The sequence below is a fragment of the Phalacrocorax aristotelis genome, chromosome W, assembly GCF_949628215.1.
Source record: "Phalacrocorax aristotelis chromosome W, bGulAri2.1, whole genome shotgun sequence".
Taxonomy (NCBI): Eukaryota; Metazoa; Chordata; class Aves; order Suliformes; family Phalacrocoracidae; genus Phalacrocorax; species Phalacrocorax aristotelis.
In genome coordinates this window covers 8073510-8096020 of record NC_134310.1, presented here as the reverse complement: position 1 = coordinate 8096020, position 22511 = coordinate 8073510, and the positions used below count along the sequence as shown (strand labels likewise).

The following is a 22511-nucleotide window of genomic DNA, read 5'->3' as shown; positions in this document are numbered from 1 at the left end:
AATGGGAACTTCTACAAGACTGGCTAATCCGAAGTGTATAAATGGTTATACAAGGGGAAATCTGTATCCTCATGCAAATATGACAGCTGTGATACTGACAGAAAAAGCTTCAGTGTGACTTATATCATGTCCTTCTGTGTCTTGAAGAAATAGAAACAATCCTAGCCATTTTCTGTCCTCTGTCCATTAGTGTTTTTCTTCTTCCATTCCCTTCCTTCCCTGTCCCCAGCCCTCTGCTCTCTGTTGCCCATCCCTACCCTTTGCTATAGAATTTCCCCTGGTAGCTCTATAGAAATGACATTTCTGCAGCAGGAGACAAGGGAAATTAGAATGAGAGTGAGTGAGCCTTTACACTTCTAACTCTGGAAGGCCCTTAGATACTAGACTCCTAATTAAAAGGTCAAAGCCACTTCAAGAAACAAATGGCAAAATATAACCTCAACTTTGTGCAGGTGGACTCTGGTAACTAAGGCTTCACAGGGTGGACACAACAATATACATAGGAACTCCTGTAACTTCCCTAATAGAATTTTTTTGTAACATGGTGCATATACACACAGCTCCAAGGGCTTTATTAGCATGAATATGAATTTAGAGTGGCTTGCTAGCCTCACTTGTACTTCTGATGTTCCTGAGTAAACTCCCAAGTTAAAGCCACCAAGCATCTGCGGCTCACAGACTAGTGTATACTTGTAATGCAGAAGTTTTAATGTGTTTTATTTTTCAGTTCGTGAAAAGGTCTGTGTATTCAGGCCTCTTTTTTTGTGTGTGTACTGTTAGGTTTTTTCCTGCACTGATATTCACTCCTACTGTTTATTTGATGCTTTATTTTAGAAAGCCATTCCCTGTGCTAGAATCTTACTGCCCATACAGAGATGTGAGCATGTGCCAGATGCTAGGTCGATAAAATAAGCTGTTCATTGTGGATCTTGCAGTCAAGTACCTACTGCATACCAATAATCCTCAAGGGTATCAGCTACACAGTTCCCGATTTCAGGAAGTGACAAAGAAATAAGCAGAACGACAGTTCCTTCATGTAAATCTTTTGCTAGTCCATAGGAACTTGAAAAATTTATTTCCTTAAGCCTTATTTTTCCTTAGAGGGCTCATTGTGATGGGTTTGATGGCCTGGGTGGCAATCAAAGACTCCTTTCCCAGTATGCTTGCCACCTATATTCTTAAAAATATTGTGATTCCTGTAATCTTCTGACAAAAAGCATGCCTGATGTCTCCTTGAAAACATCTTTTCTTTTTATTTCAGGACAAACACCATGATGCTGCTCACGAAATTATTGAGACAATTCGGTAAGTGTTCAATGGGGACGCGGCTAGAACCCTTTCCTGTGTCTTACTGCATCCCAGTGAATGGATATCTTGAGACAGGGCAACAGTTATGATTTAGCAGCTCTAAATTATTTTCTAAGCTGAATTGATACTGTTGCAATACAAATCTCTCTGTCAAACAGACTTTGTTTTAACTTGCCATATTCTATTCTCTTTTGAATGGAATAAAAAATGAGTAGTGATATTCAGCTTTGGTGATTATGGCAGTCTGCATTCAATCTTTAGAAAAGCAAGATTAAGAAAATGCCATTGGCACGATGAGTTAAGTTCTGCTCGTGCATATCCTCTTCCCCACCCTTTCCCTTTCCCCTTGTTGCTGCGTTGTTAGCATTTGCATTATTTGGGAGTGATGTCCCTATTAGGGTTCCTCTTTGTTCTGCTGGTGAGTTGGACCGAGGTGGGGAAAATAGGAGGATAAAGGTGAAAGACAAATACAAAGAGTAGGAAGTCTGAGCATTTCCCAACACGGGCAGTGGTTATGACATGGCTTGCTGTTTATTTAAAAGCTGTTCTTAGTTAACTGTTCTAGATCCTTACCATACAGGCTTCCCCTGTCTGAGGGCTGTATCTGCAGTGGGTTTTAGTGGTTGGATGGTGCAGATACAGGTGAGGTGCAAAGAGTGGTGTTTCATCTGCGTAGCCACCTGAGCTTGAAATTTGGTCAGTCACATATGGCCTAGGAAAAGGTAGTTAGCTTTGTTTGCTCCTAACAGGAGTGTGAGTGCCAAGTGCTTGCGTGGTAGTGTTGATAATATCACTTCTATACGTGAGATCATAGCGTTTTCCCATGGTCTGTGGTGGGAGAGAATGTGTAATGGGGCTAGGGGCTAGAGTCAAGAAGCATTTTTAAGAAATTTATTTTTCCAACTACAAAACCTTGCCACAAGGTGCACCGCCACTGCTAATTCCAGTTCGATTGTACTGATGTTGATAAGATTCTGTGCCCTGGGAACTTGTGGCATCATTTGTCAGTATGATTACTGAGAAGACCCTTTCTGAAGGGAGTTAAACGGATGTGGTGCTGAAAGTGATTGCCAGAGTCATCAGTGCTGGTGCCTTCTGTGCTACACCAGCTGAAGGCAAGGGGAAGATTGTGTTAGAAAGCAGTTGGGCCAAAGTAATGTTTCACAACAGTGTTTCAAGCATGATTGCAGTGAATACAGCTTGTTAGAAGGCTTTCATGCTGCCTTTGCCTGCCTTGTGCAAAGTAACCGCAACACAGTTACGAAAGTGGTGGATAAAAGAATGCAAAGAAGTATTTATGTCTTCAAGCCAGTGGTAGACAGCTGTTGACTGCCCATTGCCCTGATTAAACAAAAAAAACTTGCAGAGATCAGAGCCCTAATATTTTTAGGGAGATATTAGTCAGAAGAGAGTCAGCCGTAGGTATAGAAGGTCTGTTTTTTTCTTGCCTATGTATTTATTTGGTAAGGGTGAACCAGCCAGAAGGAACCAGAACTGTTGGAGCTTTAGTAATTTTTTTTTTCACCATTTTAATAGTGAAGCATGCATCAAGGTGCATGAACAAGAAACTCTGCTGTTCCTATTGAAATTTGTTCTATGTCATGCTCTAAGGATTTTTGAGGATAGTGCTTTCCCATTTTGATGCTTTTGGAAGAAGGTGTGAGCAAAGCTTATGTGGCTTTTAAGTTGTCTTTGAAAGGAATTAATCTTCCTACATTCCAGGAGTGAGCGTCTCCTCTTCTGTGTGATGCCACTGTCAGATGCACTGCAAGTGGGTGCGCGCTTTCCATTTCTAATGGCAACAACATACGGGGCTTTGTTAACTCTGCATGTAAAAGGGATCTTTTATCAGAATAACTTCTGAAAGTCTGTTTTAGGTTGGGTAGTGTAAGGTGTAAGAATGGTTTAGAGCACTACACAGCGGAGAATATCCTTGCAATGAATGTTCGGTGGCATTGTTTTGGCATGCTGTAGGGAATGTCTTCTCCATGTTCAGCTTTGCCAAAGCTTGTTACAGTATCAGAATTCTTTCAAAATATTGCACTTCTCCATTACATTTTATGTTAGATTAGCATCAGCCATGGCTTTGAGTATTTTTAGATGCATTGAATACATTTATCACCTTGTTTTGAAGTTGGGCCATTTCAAGGGCTTTATAGTACTGCCAATGTGTGTGGGCACCTTACTGCTTATTCAGTACAAATGTGAACTCTTTCAGCTTCCCAGTTAGCATTTTGTGGTGTCTGTCTTACTCCTAGCAATAATGTGTCAGGTCTGCTGCAGTATTCTGTCTTAACATATATCAATGCCACTCTAGAATTGAGACAGACTGCCTTAATTTACTTAATTGGAGATGTCTTTATTCGTTATTTCTTCTCTTGTTCCAGGTGGGTCTGTGAAGAAATCCCAGATCTCAAGCTTGCTATGGAAAACTACGTTTTAATTGACTATGATACAAAAAGGTGAGAGGAATATTTTTTTTCCCCCACCGGTAGGACAGGCCAGCATGGTTTATAGTAAATCAGTTTGTAACTGGTTATTATTAGACACTATGAACTGAAGTTTTCTTTTAGAACTGGCTTCAGAGTCTGCGGAGTTATTTTGGTAGGAAATGTGTAACAGAAATATTGGCAAAGGCTGTTGGATTAAGGACATAATTGGAAACTCCACACAGCAGAAAGTTGAGCTCTGGTGTACATTGGAATTACTCATTCCGAAACAATGATCGGTATCTGCGCTGTTGGACTCTGTCCAATGTTAGGAATCTGAATGGCACTGAGGTTTCTACTTTTGTAGTAACTAAGAATTCCTGTTTAGAAAGTGGCACGCCAGAGCTGTCTGTCAGTGCCATGTCCTCTGCCTGCTGTGGCTGTGGTAGGTTAAGCTTCCCCATCCCTCCTCTGGGTAGGATTCAATGCAAGTGGGATGCTGTTTGGGTGTGGGGCTCAATTAAAAGGCAAACTATTCATACCGCTGTTCTGGGCAGTTAGAAGTAATCTTAAGATGCTTGTAGTTATAAGTGAATACCTATTCCACAAACAGCTTAAAACGAATGTATAGTATGTGGCATTCTCCCCGGGGCCTGGACAGGCAGATTCCGACCTGCAGGCTATCTTGGAGAGGCCTGAGGTTCTGTGTGTTGACTTGTCTGTACTGAGAGTGGAAAAAAGAGATGACCCTCAAGCTGCAGTTTACAGAAACCTCCCTAGTTGCTTTCGCAGCAAAACCCAAATTTGTTCAAAGCCACAGCATGACCACACTTTTAGAATGAGGTTTACAGATGAAACTGCATCACTCCGGCTAATCACTGGCTGTTGTCCTGAGCACCAGATACTTGTCTCATACTGCTTAAGGTATTGCTTGCTTCTCTCTTAATTTCGTTCTAATTGTTTAATTCAAGACTTGGTGGTCCCTTTCTTCCTCCTGAAAAATTCAAAAGGAGAAATCAGGCTCGAGTGTCCCTTGTCATCAAATCCATTAATGTGGATTTGTGGATTACTCACAGTGACTGCAATGCTGAAGCTTCTGTAGTTCTGGCATCCTCACTGGGCACATTTAACTGGGTAGCATCGGTGTGGTCAGCAGCAATACCGAATAAAAGAGAAACCCATCTGTTCCCCAAAGTCACACCCCACTTACCTTTCTGCAGGTTTTCAAGGAAGTCGTAAACCTGTGATTTTGGTAATTGTTTTAGTCTTTTTACTTCCTTGGAAAAAATTAGACAGAAAAATTACTTGTAGCAGATAGAGTGACACATGGATGTGAATGAAAAGCAGCGGATTATGGAAATGCATGCGCTGTGCAGGCAAAAACCCATTTCAACCTCTTGCTTTGTCTTAATGTGGAAATAAACATAGGCAGTTGAAAGCTTGAAGTAGAAGTCAGCAGTACTCCTTGGAGAGGTGTCCTAGCCAGCGTAGGAGTGATGGGGATCACGAGAGACTGAAGAGCCACTTCCTTCTGATGACCCCTGGTGCCCCCGCCCCCTTCCTGATTTGGGGACAGCCATGATTTAATTATCTTACCCCTGTAACTCCTTGGATTGGTTTTTTCACTGTTGCTTTGTGGGTCTGATTATGTAGCAGATGATGTTCCTAGTGATATCTTTTCTTCCCTGGCCTGAGATGAATTTATTTAATCCTCTCAGCTTCTGTCATTAAGGTATCTGCCTGAATTGACTGTAATCCCAGCCAAGCCATGAAGCAATCAGTATGCTTTTCTGATGGGTGGAATTTTAGATTGTGTACTGGGTCTGACTGCATTTTCAGTCCCAGAGTTAATTTGTAGAAGAGTATCTACTTGTCTCAGGACTGATTATCATGCAGGGATGATGGAACAAAGCAGAAAAGTTTACAGATGTCTTAAATTTCTGTGCAGCTGAGAATACGGAAAAGGAGTAATGGACTATGAGAATATGAAACTTGCTAATAAGCCATACTTCGAGTTCAGTCCTTTTTGCATTAATTAAAGAAACTAATATTATTTGTTATGTACTCCTGGTCTACTGGGGAATTTTTAAAAGTGAGACTGTATACAAAGTCCTGAAGCTGTGTGTGTAATTACATGTTCTGCAAGAAACAAACCCTAAATAGGCACCTACTTAGAGTGTGTATGATGACAAAAAAGCCCAAGGTTGTACCTTCAAACCTGCCTCTTAGAGCTCTGTTTTTAACTTTCCCTGTGTTCTTTCTTCCCACGTAGCTTTGAAAGCATGCAGAGGCTTTGTGACAAGTACAACCGAGCCATCGATAGCATTCATCAGTTGGTATGTATTTACCTTTGTTACGCACCATGATGTTTATCTAGCTGGTTTGAATTCACGTATCGTGAATGACATCCAGAAAGCAGCGACTGGCTTAGTGCTGAATTATATGTGTTAGTCTAGTTGCATCATCAGCATTGAGCACTTCCATTCTTTTGGGGAGTTAATAAGTCTGATACTAAACCTTAGTTTCTTGATCACACCTGGGCAGGCAAGAAGTTAGTATTGGAGGGATGTTCTTATAGGAAAAGAAGAAAAAAACCCATTCCCCCTCCCCACCCCCAAACCGTAGATTTGTAAGCTATTACTCTTCAGTGTGCACTTCTGGCACCATTGTTTTGGCACTTTGAAATAGCTGAGTTACCTTTAGGGAGAAGAAAAGGTTTCTCTGCATTTAGCGTGCAGATGTTTCACAGGGATTTATCATATAGATTTACTTTTGCATGGGGAAATCTGTGGCTTATGGATACTTGAATAATCCATGTGAACTGTCCTGTGTATTGTGTAAGTGATCCATGGCTTAGGAATTTCCTTGCTTGCCACTCCATTCAGCTGCTCTGTTCTGTGGGATCATACTGGCAAAACTAGAATGTAATCTCTTTTCAGACCAATTTAACAAGTTTTTGGTTTTCTTACCAAAAAGGTTGAATTGGAGGAAGCAAAACATGAACAATGAATTAATGTTACTATTCTGTTTAATTTTTGAAAGTATAGGTGGATTTTTCCTCTGCTGTGCTTGTGGGAATTATTTGCAGTGTGCAGTGTTACAGCAACAAGACCTTTTTGCCTGGCTTTCCTTCACTTTGTGGGCCTTCAAATCCCCAAAACTTGTGCTTGTTTGGATTCAGGCGTCTTCATGTGTATGCTGGTTAACAGCTCAAAATTTGAAGCTATTCAGCATTTGCAATTGCTGTCTGAAATGGCAAACCTGAATGGTTTCATTTTCTTCTTGCCATCTGAATCTCAGAGGAGTGTTTAGGAGGGATCCTGGAGTTGTCCTTTTTTGGTTTGTTTTTCTTATCAAAGGGAGAGGTAAACATTTTTAAAACTTAACAACTTTTCTATTTAGGACAGGTTTTTTTTGTGGAGAAAGGAAGCTTGATTTCCATCTCTTTCCTGCCACTCCCTGTTTGAGTACATGTGATCCCTCCCATCCTACAGTTCCTGAAAGAAAAGGAAACTGCCCTTATGTTGACTGCACTGTCAATGTCAGTTCAGTGGTGATCAGTAAATATAAAATGAGTGAACTAACTTTTACACCTACCTCTGAGTATATTCAGTATTAAGCTTTATGTTGCCTATTAATTTTTACACCTCTCTAATTCCCCCTTTACCACCTATTTCCAGCAGGCATGTTTGAAATTACCTATTACTTGAGGTGAGACAATGTATGGAGCAGTCTGTGATGTGTCACTTCTTTAGTATCATTCGCTGGTTTTATCTTTACGGAGCAGCTGCAGAGCAGCTTGTGAGAGGGGATGGGAGGGAATTTATCTCATTTCTACGTTATGCCAATGCAGCCTTGTTTTGGTGATGTTTTACTTGTCCTCACGTTGGGTTCATGTCTTCTCCCTGCTCTTTACCTTCAGTGGAAGGGAACCACCCAGCCGATGAAACTGAACACTCGTCCCTCCAATGGGCTTCTCCGGCACATCCTGCAGCAAGTGTATAACCACTCGGTGACCGATCCAGAGAAACTTAACAACTACGAGCCCTTTTCCCCAGAGGTTTACGGAGAAACTTCCTTTGACTTAGTAGCGCAAATGATAGACGAAATTAAAATGACAGAAGATGATTTGTTTGTTGACCTGGGCAGTGGTGAGTGACCAATAACTTAAATGGGTTTTCTTTTTTCTGTTTTTGAAATTCATATTTGAGAAGTAAACCAGGACTAAGGATTGTGTTACGGGATAAGCACTTTTTCTAGATAATCCCCAATGATGCTCCTGCTTTTTATGGCAAGATTAAATAGACCAAACAGACAACCCAGACGTTATTCCATGTTGGGTTAGTGAAATGTCGGCCTACAAATGCAAAACCCCTTGTTACAGAAAACTGTAGGTTTCTGTTGCTGTCTACAGATACACTTACAAAGAAGAAACAATATCAAAAATTATGCTTGAAAGATGATAATAGCAATTCCATTTGTAAGGTTTCATCTATATTCAGTGGATTCAGTTTATGCCCATTGTATCTGAAAATGTGATTTCTTCACCCTTCCCATGGCAGCGTGAAGCATTTGGTGTAGAATCTGAAAATTAAGGAGGTTTTTCCCTCTGACATACTTTTCAGTGTGTCAAAAGAGACTTTATAGTTAGTTTTAACAGTTGCCTCATGAGACCCCACAAAATCTAGCTTACAATCTTGTGAACAGGTTAGAGTTTTAAAAGCAAATAGATATTTCTAGTTTGTAAAAAAACCAGATATGACTTAAACACATGTGGAAGAGATAGACTGAGTAAGAAGATGCTGTTCTTATTTTTGTGGCTAAAATCTGGTTCAGAGCAGGGAAGGAGTAATAAGAATTTCCCCTTCTACTGGACAGGTTATAAAGTTTTAAATTAAGTATGTTTTGGTTTTGTTGCTGGTATAATACAGGACTTCTGGCAAAAAATATTTTAAAATACATTCAGTTGTTAAAAACCAAATATATTTTAAATTTAAATACATCAGGACTGCCATTCCCCCCAGAAACTTAATACCTCTCCAGTCAGGGACTGTCAGTATTTTTTTTTTTAACTCCCCACTTCCTGCCTCAGTGGGACTTAACTCTGAAGTTTCCTGTCTCAATGACTTATGTTCAGATGAGACATTTAGAAAAGCATCAGATCTGACAAACTATTTTCCATCTGGAAGAAAAAAATTGCCATAGATGCTCGCAATTGTTTGTTCAGAAGGTTAAGGAAGATCATATCCGAAGTCCTGCAATGCTGCTGATTATGTAACAAGCTCAAATGTTAGATACTTTTACCTGCTATCGTCAGAAATACAATCAGGTATTTATTGCTAACCTCCCTGCTTTAATCCTGGAGATTGACCAACAGTATAAAAATTCACAGTCCACAAAGCCTGTATGGAAGGAATGGTCTACATTCAGAAGCCTTTGACTTTTAATTTTTGGAGCACTGAAACAATTAAAACCAGAATATAGTTGTTGAGTTTGTACTGAAGGAGTGAACCTTTTGTAATCGTAATCAATGCAGTATTGAGTGCACTGTAAATGAAAACACTGTCACAGCATATTATTTCTATCAGTAAATTTAATGCAGTTCCAATAACTACATGGCTACGGCAGTGGCTGAACAGCAGGGCTAAACCCCCACCAGCACGCTGGGGCTGTTCTTGTTAGTTTTGCATGTGATGCCAGGAATATGTGGCTCATTGCGGGAGAAATTTATGGAGGTATGCATCATCGTTAGGCAAACTGAAATTACAATACAGTGAAGTTCTCGCAAAAAGAAAAGCCAAAGGAAGACAAGATTAATAACTTCTTATGCTGTGTCATGTGATGTCTGACAGCGCAGCGTGTTTTTGATCATCCCTTTAGTCTTTGTCCTCCTTTCTCTTCATAAGTAAGAAACAACATAACAGTTCTGCCTCAGACCTTTGATTGTCCATGTTGTCCCCCCTGCAGAAATTCATACATCCATATTTGCTATGTGTGTAAAATATGCATGTTTATACAAAACGGCAATTGGCAAAAAACCCCAAAACAACCAAAAAAACCCGACAACAAAACCCCCTGTCAGCACTACGGTTCTCATTGTGCCAGACAACATTATAGTGGTAATAGTTTAAATGCAGGAGTTCCACCCCTTCAATTACCAGTGCCGCTTCCTGCCGGCAGCCAATGAAATGGAAAACAGCAATATGTTTTCTGTGCAAATGGGCTACCCTTTTAGATGCACTCTTGTTTCCCATGTGGTCATCTGCAGCACAATTAAGTGCACTGGTGAGACAAAGATGCATTTTGCGTTAGTCATAGACAAAAAGTGACACATCGGCGTACTGTGGATGAATATTGGATGCTTTAAGAAAATGTTAAGTGACTGCTTTAACAAACATGGAATGACATTGCTCTAGTGTGTGTGTGACGTGCGGGCCACTCATACAGAGAGGAATCTAAGGAATATTATTTCTTTTTAAAGTAAGCTGGGATGGGGGAGAGGGAATTGAGGCAAGGGGTAGAAATGGCAGCTAACTACTGCTGGTAGCATCGGATGCAAGTAGAATTTGGAGTGATGGGAAGTTCATGCATTTTTAAGTAATACTTAGTCTTGCCAGCGTAGTGGCTGCTTTTGAAATTCTGAAGTAGCTCATGTATAGATAAGCTTTACATGTTCTCAGACTTTGTGCAGCGTTTCGTGGTGAAAACCAGCATAAGTATTGCTAGACTATGACAAACATTTCAGCCAATCTTTTAAGTTAATGGCGTAGGTAGGTGACCAACAAGTATTTGTTTTAGGATGTGGTAGGGTTTGTCTAATGGTTCAATTAATTAAATAGTGTATTACAGTGTAAAACCTGTAGATTTGATGGAATGCATATAAAATTGGTGGATAAAAAATAAAATGAAGCTATTCTGAAACGTGTGCGAATTTGTAAAAATGAGCTTGTAATATTTAATAAAAGTAGCCATTAATAATTATAAATACAAACATGGCTGTAAATGTTGGAGTCTTACGCTATCATCATAAAAAGTGCTCAATATATGGAAGAATGTATACCTCAGAACGATGATGCTAAAATTCTTTTCTCGAAGGGAAGTGAAATTGCACTGCTTACTTTCTAGTTAGGTCGTAAATCCTTTTTACTGAAAACCAGTTCTTAGTATTTCACGTCTTGTAGGAAAATGGGATTCACTTTAGTAACACACGTTGCTTTGAATCTACTTTTCGGTTGAGAGATGGGCACAGTTCATATGGCAACTGTCAGACGCAACTGGGAGTTGAAATTGTCCCCTGAAGCCTAGTCACACAGACTTCTCGCGTTTTTCCCGTTGGCCTTTGCTCTGAAAGCTCTTATCTCCCCTTGCAGTGGTTTCCTACTGAATCTTGTCCTCAGGTTTGTTTTTACTTTCCTGCAGGTGTGGGTCAGGTGGTGCTTCAAGTGGCTGCAGCCACAAACTGCAAACATCACTACGGTGTGGAAAAAGCTGATATTCCAGCCAAATATGCTGAGGTGAGTTGTTTTCTTTTTTTTTTTTTTTGTTTTAATGTGAGTTGTGTGTATATGCCTTACTTGAAGGCTAACTCAGATGTTCAGGATTACTGTTCAGTGCTGCGCAGGAAGAAGAGTAGAGTTTCAGTCCTAGTTGCTCTTGCTTCTTGAGTCAGTAAGACCTGGAGCACGGCAAGCTTGGGGAAGGAAGTGTATGTCTAGTCGTTTGCTAGCAGTGCTTGCGGAGTGCACAGAAGGAGCGTTAGCATGTTTCTGAAGTGATTTCAGGACCAGGAGCTGTACAGCTGTTTTAACAGTAAGGGTGTAGGTCCTATTCAAAAGGAAGCACAGTGTAAGCTTCACCTGAACACCTGCAATCATTCTGTGTCTGAAATGACTCTAATATAGGGCTTCCCTAGGAAAGAATTCACCAAACAAATTGTTCTTACAGGTTTTAAAGGCTATGATTCTGCCTATGGTAGTGATGCCCCTTTTTGGTGCCCTAAAGCTGAAGTTCAGCTTAGTTATTGAACTGTTGTAGGCTGATTGATGAAGCCTGTGTTGGGTATCTGGTTAATGACTGCTTAGTAGGCACCTAAATGAAGTCTTATTATAAGAAAACCAGAAAGTTTAGTCAGGCAGACAGTTTTCTTTACACTTCTAATTCTGTGCCAATGGGGGCACACAAGGATAATCAGTTCCAAGGCAAACCTGGAAGGCAAATGAGCTACAAGCAAACAATAAAGATTAGTCCTGCCTTACCATAAGAAGCTTACTTTATTCAGTAGACTGAACAGAAACCTATCCCTCCGTATTGTTAAAACAAACTGACTCAGTCTGTACAGGCTAGAAAATTATACCTTATGAAGGGAGGGGAAAAAAAATTCCTTGATTGTCCTTTTCAGTGTTGTGGGCAAAAAGTGCATAAACACAGTGGCGAAGAGGATCAGACAAGGATCTAAAAATCCATTTGGTTTCCCCTGCCTTGACCAAGTGGAAATTTCCAACTGGAGTGCTTTTTGCAGTCCCTCTGCAAGAGCGTTCTTGTTTCATTAGGGAGTCACTTGCAAGGCCTGGACCCCTGTCTGTGTTTACTAGTAAACTTAAAGATCAGGGTTAAAGAGGGAGAGTTGAATTCTCGCTTTCACTAATACCCCTTCATGTCATTGTGCAAACAGCAGGCTTTAGTGAAAATGGTTAGCAAACAAAAAAATGAACCACAAATTGAATATTGGGAGTATTAACACACAGGGTACCTTCAGTTTCAGAAGTACACCAGTGTTTCATAAGATTACTGGATGAACAAAATGTGCTGTGTTATTTGTCTGGTTACAGACGATGTCCTGTCAGATTTAACAACTAAACAGCTGCTGTAGAGTCAGAATGTGTGAAGCTGCCTGTGTACAGCTAATCTGCCTGGTGCTGTGTGTAATGGACCAGTTTTCCTCCCCTTCTCTGACAAACATTTGTGGAGGGGATTGGATTAAGTTTCTGGTTAAGATTGGCTGTGGCAACACATCTCTGGTTACTGTGATAATTAATGCAGATGACTTTGAAAAGCTTCAGCTAAAGAGGGAGAATGTTATGGATTTGTTTTAGTGAAGTTGTCTTAAAAAAAATAAAATGTAAGTTCATACAGGATATGAAAATACTGAAGACTTTTGTGAGTTATCCTACTAAGCTTTGGAGTGCTTTTGAAACGTAAAGAATTTTAAAGCACATCTGGCACCGCACGCTGTTTTATTGACCTGCTGAAGGACGTCCCCACCATCTCCAAGTTGTTAGTGAAGCCAGAATTCCTGCTATGCTTCTTTCCCCATCTCCTTTCCCCGCTACCTCCATATGTGGAGTCACATCCTAAAGATCGGGAGGTTTTATTTCAGTCTTCCAAGACACTGGAGTTCCATTTTCAAATGTGTTGTATATGCGTAGCTGGGCCCTCACTGCCACTCTCAAGTGATGACCCGTGCTGCATATTGTCAATTTGTATAGATAGGAATGAGAGTCTGTAAATGTGGAGGTGCATGTTTGTAAGGCATCAAGCTATATTGATAGATGAGATTTTTGGTCCCTTTCTCCTATATTTGGGCAATGGAAAAACCGGGGCCGGTTACCTCGTTGGGTAGTAGCAGCCTTCCATCCTCTGTTTAGATGTAGTTTGACGCATTCTTCCTGGTTGCTCTGGCAAGCGCGGTGCTCCTTCTGTTTGCTATTGCAATGCTTTGCATGCCACTTTCTGCTTTCTCATTCACTCTAGCAGCCCTGTCTTTATGCTGTTTACTCCTTCGCTCTCTGGGCTTAGACTGGGCTGCATTCAGTGCCTCCTGCTCGCTGTGGGATTATGTACCACAACCCAGCAGCTACTTAAGGTTGTGCCATTTTTAGTGCCGAACAGCGTCAACTCAGATTGCCTTGCTTATAATGCGTAGAAGTTTTTTTTAAGGAAACTAAACTCCAGTGGTTGTCTGCCTATCCTTTGAGTGTTAATGGCAGAAAACCCCAACCCAACCAACCAAAGTCTCAGGAGTCAATGAACAGTGTCAGAGCTGCATGTCCTTTTACTGCGATATAACTGATAACATGAATGTCCTAACAGGTGGTTTTGTTTTTCCTCCCTCTTCTAGACAATGGACAGAGAGTTCAGGAAGTGGATGAAATGGTATGGGAAAAAACATGCAGAATACACAGTGAGTGAAATTCCTCTGAAAAACTTTTGTGATCCATGCTGATGTACAGAATTTGCAAAGTCCTCTTCAGCCTTTCACCAGCCAAGCTGCAGTATGAGTCACATCTGCCTCCTGGCTTTTATCTTCATCCTGAGGATGGTGTTCTCAAAGACATCCTCCCAGGCCCCTCTCTTTGTCTTGCTTGACATGCGGTATGGTGTTACTCGGAGCACTTTCAGGTGTTTTCAGAAGCTCTTGGAAGATCTATTCTTTTAAAACGTTATTGTTTTAACTGGGGCTGCCATGTGTCTTCTGTTTGTATTAAATATCCTTTTACTCCTCCCTCCTCTCCATGGTGTGGGAGTTCTGCTGGGTAGACTATTGAAAATGGCAGCTCCTCCTTGGGCTTCTGAAATCTGCTAGAAACGAAAGCCAAAGCTTTGGTTCTGCAGGCAGGTGAAGGTGTGCTCACCCGGGACAGGCAGTGGAGGGGAGGGGATGGGGTGGCAGGGGTTTCAACACTGGGAAGCAAGGGGTTGAAGTTCTGGATGAATGCCGGTGCTATGAGATCAGAGCAGAAAACTTCAGGACCAATTAATAGGATGGATGGTTTGTAGTTGGAGGTAGGGGGTGGGTTGTTAGTTCTGGTGTGGAAAGGATTGGAATTAGATGTTCTGAGGGTGGAGCTAGAGCAGGAGTAAGTGGGTCATCGCAGGGCATGTCTCTACTTGGGGCTAGGGACACTTGTTGAAATGACTTTCCCCTTCCTCCGAATGTTACTTAACCATTGTATGTGTTTTCTACTCTGTAATGATTGGGTGAAGCATGTGCAGAGTCGTACACTGTTGTGTGTCACTCCTTCCCCTTTCCTTTTCTGCCCCTTCTTAAATGATGTTAAGAAAATCTGCTCCCTAGTTAATCACTTCCCAGAGAGGAAAAGTCTGTAATCATAGTACAATAGGAACCCCCTGGGAGTTTTGAAAATACGTGTATTTATGCTTCTCCTACCACTCTCCTATGGTCAAGGAAGAGGCTGGATGGATCAGGGTTGTTCCGTAATTGCTCAGAGAAGTTGGGTCACTCTTTCCTGCTCGGAAGTTGCAGCTAGCAACATGTACCACAGTTGAAGTGCAAGCAAGCGTTTGGGGAACTGCTTCTTCATTTTCCTCTTGTACGGAGCCATTATTCCTATGTTACTGGAATGGTTTGAACCACATGGCTTTCAGTGTTCCAGCAGTGTGGGATCAAATGGCAGGTCATAGATGGCCAGCCTTTATTTCCCAATTTTCTCATCTGCAGGAATCTGTGGTGCTCTTTAGAGGTCTTATCTTGGAACAGAGGATGCTACATCTCTCCCTTTGGGAGGCAGGCTGGAGAAGGTGATAGTGCCACCTGCCTCTGGGCACTTTCTTCCTGAAATGCCTTTACTGTGTAGTGTGATTTTCTTGAGAGGGATGCTGGGCCTGCCGTGGGACTAGTTTGTAGCAGGATTGATATCAGGCTGCTAACTCTTTCCTGCTGTGGAAACACTGTGAATGCTTTACTTTTCATGAAGTGGCCATATGGCATTTTTCCATTGTGTCACCCAGCTGGCATTACATGAAAGGAATTGTTACTGAAGATACTCTGCTTATGAGCTGTGTAATTTAAAGAATAGGATAGGAACTTGGACTAGGATATTGAAAGCATATTGATTGCCGTAGGCAGCGAGCATTTCCATATTGTGCATTCCAACTTGACAGAGTCTGGTACTATATTGAAACAAAGCTACTTATTTTTTTGTGAGGTTCTTTGGCTTTTATAACTCTGTTTTCTGAAAAGTGTTGAGAGTAAAATTTCTCTTGAGTATGCAGTCTGCTTTTCTGGGAAGAGCTGAACACTTGCAGCACTTCTTGTCTTGAGGAAGGTTGGTTTCCTTTCACCTTGTTATTGTGATGCTTGAAGATAAACAGACACACAGAGCAGATTTTTTTTAGTTTTTATTGGTTCATCAAACATCCTAGGCTTACATTTTGGAGGTTTTTTTTTTGCTGAACAGTATTTTTCTTTACTAAGTCCTTAGACAGCATCTTCTATAGGTGACTGTCATTAAGCAGAGAGCAAACTTGTCTCATAATGTAGCTAGAAGACACAGGAAGGCACAGAATTAAAAGCCTGGTATCTTTATCTTTCTGGAAAACAACCTTGTCTCTGCAAAATGCTTAGTGAGGTCCCGAAATTCCAAATGTTGGAGACAAAATAAGCACAAATTGAAATAGTCTGTCATCAGCAGAGTTTAACTTGCGAATTCCACTCTAATGTTTTAGGCAGTCATATGAAAAATAAATATTTTGAGTAGAATAAAGTGTTGGAGGAGGGAGGCTTGGCAGAAATTCAGTGGGAAGAAGTCTCAGATCCCACCTGCAGCTTTGTCTGAATAATGTGGACAGTGCTTTTGACTTCATGCACACAACAGCTGTCTTGCTGTAAAAGTAAAAATTGTGGTACATAAGGCAGCAATAAATCCTGGAGTGGGGCCTGCAGGGCTGTGGTGTGCATTTTTTTTAACAGCCAAGAGCCTAGTACAATTATAGGTTTCCAGTACAAGTAGATTTTTGATTTCTCAATGAAAAGTGATCTGCTGCTTCTCTTGAGTCTTGTAGCTAACACTGCGTTGGTGAGACAACTGTTGATTGCCCTTACCAGCTCTGCAGCCATCAGATTCGCTTCCTCACCTTCACCACCAGAATATTTGTGTTAACGCTCTGAGTTCTGAGCTTGGACACATGAATTCTGATGAGCAAGGTCCAGTGACAACATGAAAAATAAACTCTGATCGTCGAGGTATATTTCTGCTCTATTTTGTCCGCAATCATAGAAAAGAGTCTCCTTTGAGAAATGGTTCTGTACAAAATATGCAGTCACACATACACAGATCTTTTCGGTAAAACAAAACATTGTTGCGTAGTTACTTTCAGATGATAATTGCATGTTAAACTTCTTCAGCAGCTAGCCGCAAAGTGTCATGAGGCACGTTGGATGCCTAAGGCTTCTGCAGAGCTACAGCTACTAGTAATGGGTCGCCGCTGCAGCTTCAGAGTGGGAAGATCCATTTGGGGCATGAGAGGAGTGGGAGAAAGGTTGCTCATCATATGTTGGCTTGTAAGTCTCCTGATATCCAGCTATTGTAGGTAATCGTATCTCATAATCCTGTTAAATGAACTGAGTTTCATTTTAAATGATGAGCTCTTCAATCTCATGATTCTAATTTGAGAAAAAGACCCCAAGAGAGTAACACTTTCTGCTAAGAATCTTTCTTAGTTTTTTAATTCAACTGTTATGTTTCAACTTGCTCTAAGTGTTTACATCCCCATGCTATGATTGTACGGTGGTTGATGTTTAATTCCTGGTCGGTTAGGGATAATCATATTCTTTGCTAGTCTTCTTTTTTGCATTTGGAGGGAATGCATTATACTACCAAGGCTTTTTCCATCATCATCAGCTGCTTCAGCTTTTTAGACTAGAATGTCCTACTTTCAACACGTCTCACTTTGTTTCAACTGCTTTTATCTTCTCATTTCCCTTCTCATGGAACTGAGAAGTTTCCAAGATTAGCCTTACCCCATTCTTTTCAAGAAAACTGTTGTCTGAAGGAAACAGGAGACTTTTCTAAGGTCATTAGGCCTAGATAATTAGAGAGTCTTTCTTGGGGAATTTTTGCACATGTGCAGTCATCAAATTAAAAAAGCGGTATTGCAATTAAGAGGCAGATGGGTTTTCATGGTTTCTAACTGTAAATATCCTCATGTGGCCTCCGAATCAGAGCCATCTCCAGGTATCTAGGGCACAATGCTGAGATTGCCATGTAGCAGAAAGTGCTTAAGTGTTCTTCCTCGGGTACCCTTGAAGAAAGTTTTCAGTGTGTCCTCAGTGCCTGCTACCTGTCGTACCCTTCTGCTAGGAGAAGGTGTTCTTGCAGTCGTATGTCAGAGTAGGTGTCTGCAAGCAAAGCTGGCAGTAGCTGCAGTTGCACGTTGGACTTCTGCTGAAGACTAGGGTTTGTTTTGTTTTTGTTTACTCCGGGTTGTTATAACAGAATAGCTTCCCCTGTCCCATAAAAGCTTGTTTTAGCAGTAGGTGGAAATCATCCACAAGTCTTCAAAAGTAGTGCAGGAAAAGACAGGTCAGCATTGCTGAAAGCTGGGATTTTGGCTGGATGGACATCTCGGATGCACGTGCTGTTGGCTCAGAGGAAACCCCAGTAGCTTCTAATTGCTGAGGATGCTCTGTAGTTCAGCCCCGTGGATTAGAGGTGATTTTTGTTGTGCATAAATCAGTGGAAGCCTGGCATCTGTAGGCTTGCAGGCTTCTCTCTGAGATCGGGGTGCCCCGGCTGGCTTGTTTTCCTGGAAATCTCAGCTCTAAGCAAAAGCAGAGTAATTTGTGTAGGAGTTCCATTGCCTCTTGTTCCATTGCCTGATACCAGCTGCTGGTTTGTGGGGTAATGGACATCACCTGTACTTAAAAAATTCCATTGCTTAACAGTACACTGCAGCTGAGGAAAGGGCAAAATATCTGTTTGTCCCAGATATTTTTGAATGCCCTATTTCAGCGGGAAACTTCATGTTTTGGTATTTGAAAAACCCTCCAAACGTCCCCCGTGGCTTTGAAATGATGCCACATTTTGGAGGTTTGGATTCATGCCTCCAGTTATTTTTGAAAAGAACAGGAACCTAAAAATAACCATGTGTACTTTTCCAGGCAGAAATGACTGGTTTTTGTGAGCCAAGTGTTTGCACGGAGGCTGCTGGAATGAGGCATTCTGCGTGTGAATTTATGGCTTTGTGTAACTGCTCAAGCAGAGCGTTACCAGAGAGACTCCCTACCCAGCACTGGGGTGAGAATGGAGCCCTCCTCCATAGCAGAAGAGCTTGACCTTCATAAACTGTTGCTCTGCTACGTGATGAATGCACAGCCGTTGGAGTGTACCTCTTGTTGCTTCCCCTGGGTGGTGACCTGCTGATTTTCTTCGAGTTACAAGAATCAGATGCCATTGAACATATTTCTGCAGTCTCTGTAGAAGAAATTTATCTGTTTGAAAAACCTGAATAAAAACCTGTTTTGGCTTCTAAATTTAGAAACAATGCAGGCTGGCAGCTCTGTGAAGCAGATTTCACTGAGCTAATTATCCTTTTAGATAAGGCATGTCTCCTGCATTGTCTAATCAGATGAAAATATCTGCATTACAGATGGTCCCTTCCATTCATTATTCACTAAGGAGATTAAGTTTCGTAGAGAGAGGAGGAACATGATGGGGGTGGGGACAGTGCTGGGAAGAGATTGAGTGCATCCCCGTAGCTGTCACCGCTGCTTTGCTTGGGTGTGCCACCTTCTCCCTACATGACTGTAATGGACCGTGTTGTTCTCCTGGTTTAGCTACTGCAGCCCTTGGCCAGGAGTTAGGTAGCTGGAATTGCCTTACCAGTTCTTGTTTTGCTCTCAAAGTTATTGTAAAGCACAGAGTTGACTGGGATTTTGGGGAATTTTGTTGGATCCCCTGTGTCAGTGATGGGGAAGGCCCTACTTTCCTCCTTTTAGGCCATCATTTATTGATAGCGGCTCCCCAAGTAGAGTAGGTGAAGAACCTGGCCATCTGGAGTAGTCAATCAGATAAGTCTTGTACTCTGTTTTGAAGGTAACGGACCACTGATCCAGGAATCACTGTCTTGCTTCCAGAGGCGAATAAATAATCAATTTTCTCCCAACCACAGCAGACCATCTGGTTATTTCTGTACTCCAGTATCTTTCCTGGTGAGATTTTTTCCCCTCAATTATTGGCTAAGTATGAGCTAGGGTAGCATTACAATACAAAAATAGATGGATTTAGACAGGGCTGTGGTTCATTTGAATTGTGACATGGCTATATCTTGCAAAAGTATACGGGGAAAAAGTGTTCAGCCTCCATATCAGGTTAAAGCACAGAGATCTTGGCTATAACTCTACTCTTCCTAACTACATAGGCAGGACAAGCATACAGTGTAACTACATCCCAATGAAGTATAACAGCCACATAGGTTAGATGTCAAGACCTTTATATGAAACTTAGTGTTTCAAAATAGTGTCATGTTACGGTGGTTCTTTGTCCTCTTGCTAGGCTATGGCTTTATAATCATGCTTCCTTATTTTTCAAATGTTTTTCTTTCTCCTGTTAGTGTATGAAAACCTCATGTAGACATTAGAAACTGTGTGGTGTGGGGGACTGCAATATAGAAGCTGACTTGCAAAAATTATTGTAAAATAAATATAGTTGCCTTGCATGTGGGTTTTCTTCTACTGTGTCTTGGTTACGCGACCATGAAACTATGTGCTATGAGAACAGAGAAGACTTTGAGGCAAAATTATCTCTTAAAAATAATCTAGAGATGATTTCCATTCACAAAAAGGTCATATAGAGCTCCACAAAAACTGTTTCTGTATAGGAGGTGAGAAGATCTCAGTACTCTTTCGAACTGTTCTGATATTGTAATGAGTTGCTGCTTTAGGTTTTGAAAACACCTGGTAGTGTGTTGTTAGGTTGGATCTCTCCAAGTTAAGTCTCAACACATGCTTTGTTTCTACTATAGCAGGGATATCAAAACATGCATCCCCTCCCAGCAGGTGTGAGAGTACAGGTAGTAATTCTGTTTTAAAATCTTACTTCAGCCTAGCTGAAGAGAATTCTGACTAACTTGAGTTATTCTAACTTGCTGTTTTCCACGTGTTTAATTTCCAGCACTTAAGGTTCTTTGCAAAGTTCTTGATCTCTTGCCCAAGAACTCTCGATGTTCGCTTTTCTCAGCCAGCTTGCGCAGTGTGTAGCAGGAGGGCATTTGGACTTCTTTTTTTGTTTCTCTTTTTGTTCCCCATCCCTTTCCTCCTGAGAAGCAGGCCCACTGCTGGCAACTGTGGCTTTGTCCTTCACAATGGCTCAGGCAGGTTTATGTCCCTTTTGGTGGCTCTGAGTGGTGTCAGGCTGCTCTGCTGTTAAGAGAAAGCTGTGGCGGAAGATACCAGGCTCTGGTGCTTCACTGAGACAGGTATCCTGGCTTAGCTAGTGAGGTTTGGAAGCAGCTTGCGTGTGTCTGCATTGCAGTGCAGGCACTTCTGTTTGAGTTGTCACTAAACAAGAATAAGTGCTGGCATGTGAAATGTTCACTTCTTTCCATACAAGGGAACATATGCAGAAAAAGGATGCTAAGCAGTCGCTGTCATTGCCTTGATGTTCCTGAGGTTCAGATGTAAACCATCATCTTATTTGCCCCTTCAAAGTGTCATCATCATTAATTATATAGTTGCATATTATCTTTTCTCTCCTCCTCTTATCTTCCTCCCCCGCCCCTCCTTCTGCCTTACTTGTAGCACAGCTAAATAGCATGGCCCATAGATTCCTCTCTCATTTCAAAAGTATGACTGAGAAAAGGTTAATCTGTGGAAAAGCTCTGTAGTTGCGGGTATAAACCTGGGACCTGATGTGGTTTCATCAGAAAAGTACCATATAAGTAATTGAAGTCATAACTATTATAGTTATTTTCAAATAAGGCCTTTATGTTGCTTGATTTCCAACTTGAAAGTGTTAGAAGATTCAAGATTTCTATTTAGTACCACAGAAAAAATCAGATGCTTGTCTGTCTGTTGCAACAAGAGCCTGGATTACAAGCCAGTGCTTCCAGCAAGCGCTGCGCCGAAACTCTATGCTCTGATTCCCCCTCTGCTAAGAGGGGCTGACTGAACCACGGGGGTCAGCACAGACTTGAGGCATTCGCTGATGGCTTCTGGTGTGGGTTCTGTAAGGCACTGCTGGCTTCTCCATGGAGCACAGCCTTCACAGGGCATTGGTGATACTCAGAGACCCTTCGCTGTTCATCCTGTGGCAGGTGAGCAGCTGAGGTTGGGAGCAGAGAGGGAGGAACCTCTGGGACCCGAGGAATGGGCAGAGCCAGCTGCTGAGCTCGGGGTGCTTCGTCTCCTCAGTATTTCCTAAAGGCTTCATTTGGCCTTATTTGTAGTAGTACAACTGAGCTGGTACAGCATGTTTGGCCTTCTCCAAAGGAAATGGGGTATGGGGCAGAAAGGAACAATGTTAACTCTTGTGTGTGTGTGTGTTTTTTTGTGTTGCCTTTTTTTAAGCTGGAAAGAGGTGACTTCCTCTCAGAAGAATGGAGAGAGAGAATTGCAAACACAAGGTACAGTAGAGCAATTGAATGCTGCTTTATGAACTGAATATGTGGGAGTTTGTATAATGGAAATTGGGAGGCTGGCCAGCTTTATATATAGAATTTCCATAGCAAATACCAAAAGACTATCTGCCAGCTTTTATACTGGCCTCTTTAGATCCTGTTTTCTGACTAGAAAATGGGTTTAAATGCACATCCTGTGATATTACATACAAGGGTGTATCCAAGATAAATTCTGGTTATACAGAGAAGTATAAACCTCTGTTTGTTTTGCATATCCTTGTAGTTTGTGTCAGTGATTCTGGCAAAACACTAGTTATCTTGGCTATTTGGGCATACAGCTAGGCTTACTTTCTGTTTAAAAAAAACCAAAAGACCCAAGTGAGTTTATTAATTTAAGCTGATTGTCTTGAAGATTATTTC

The 22511-nt window shown here is 41.5% G+C and overlaps 1 protein-coding gene across 16 annotated transcripts in view; it reads left to right on the top strand.

The window, feature by feature from the left end:
* DOT1L (DOT1 like histone lysine methyltransferase) overlaps positions 1-22511 on the top strand; it is a 72136-nt gene that overhangs the window by 15864 nt on the left and 33761 nt on the right. For all 16 annotated transcript variants that reach the window (XM_075076855.1, XM_075076853.1, XM_075076848.1 and 13 more), the window contains exons 2-8: positions 1262-1305; positions 3696-3770; positions 6010-6073; positions 7660-7888; positions 11157-11251; positions 13855-13917; positions 22042-22097. In XM_075076855.1, coding sequence (XP_074932956.1) covers positions 1262-1305; positions 3696-3770; positions 6010-6073; positions 7660-7888; positions 11157-11251; positions 13855-13917; positions 22042-22097 — 626 coding nt within the window. The remainder of the gene's footprint in view (positions 1-1261; positions 1306-3695; positions 3771-6009; positions 6074-7659; positions 7889-11156; positions 11252-13854; positions 13918-22041; positions 22098-22511) is intronic.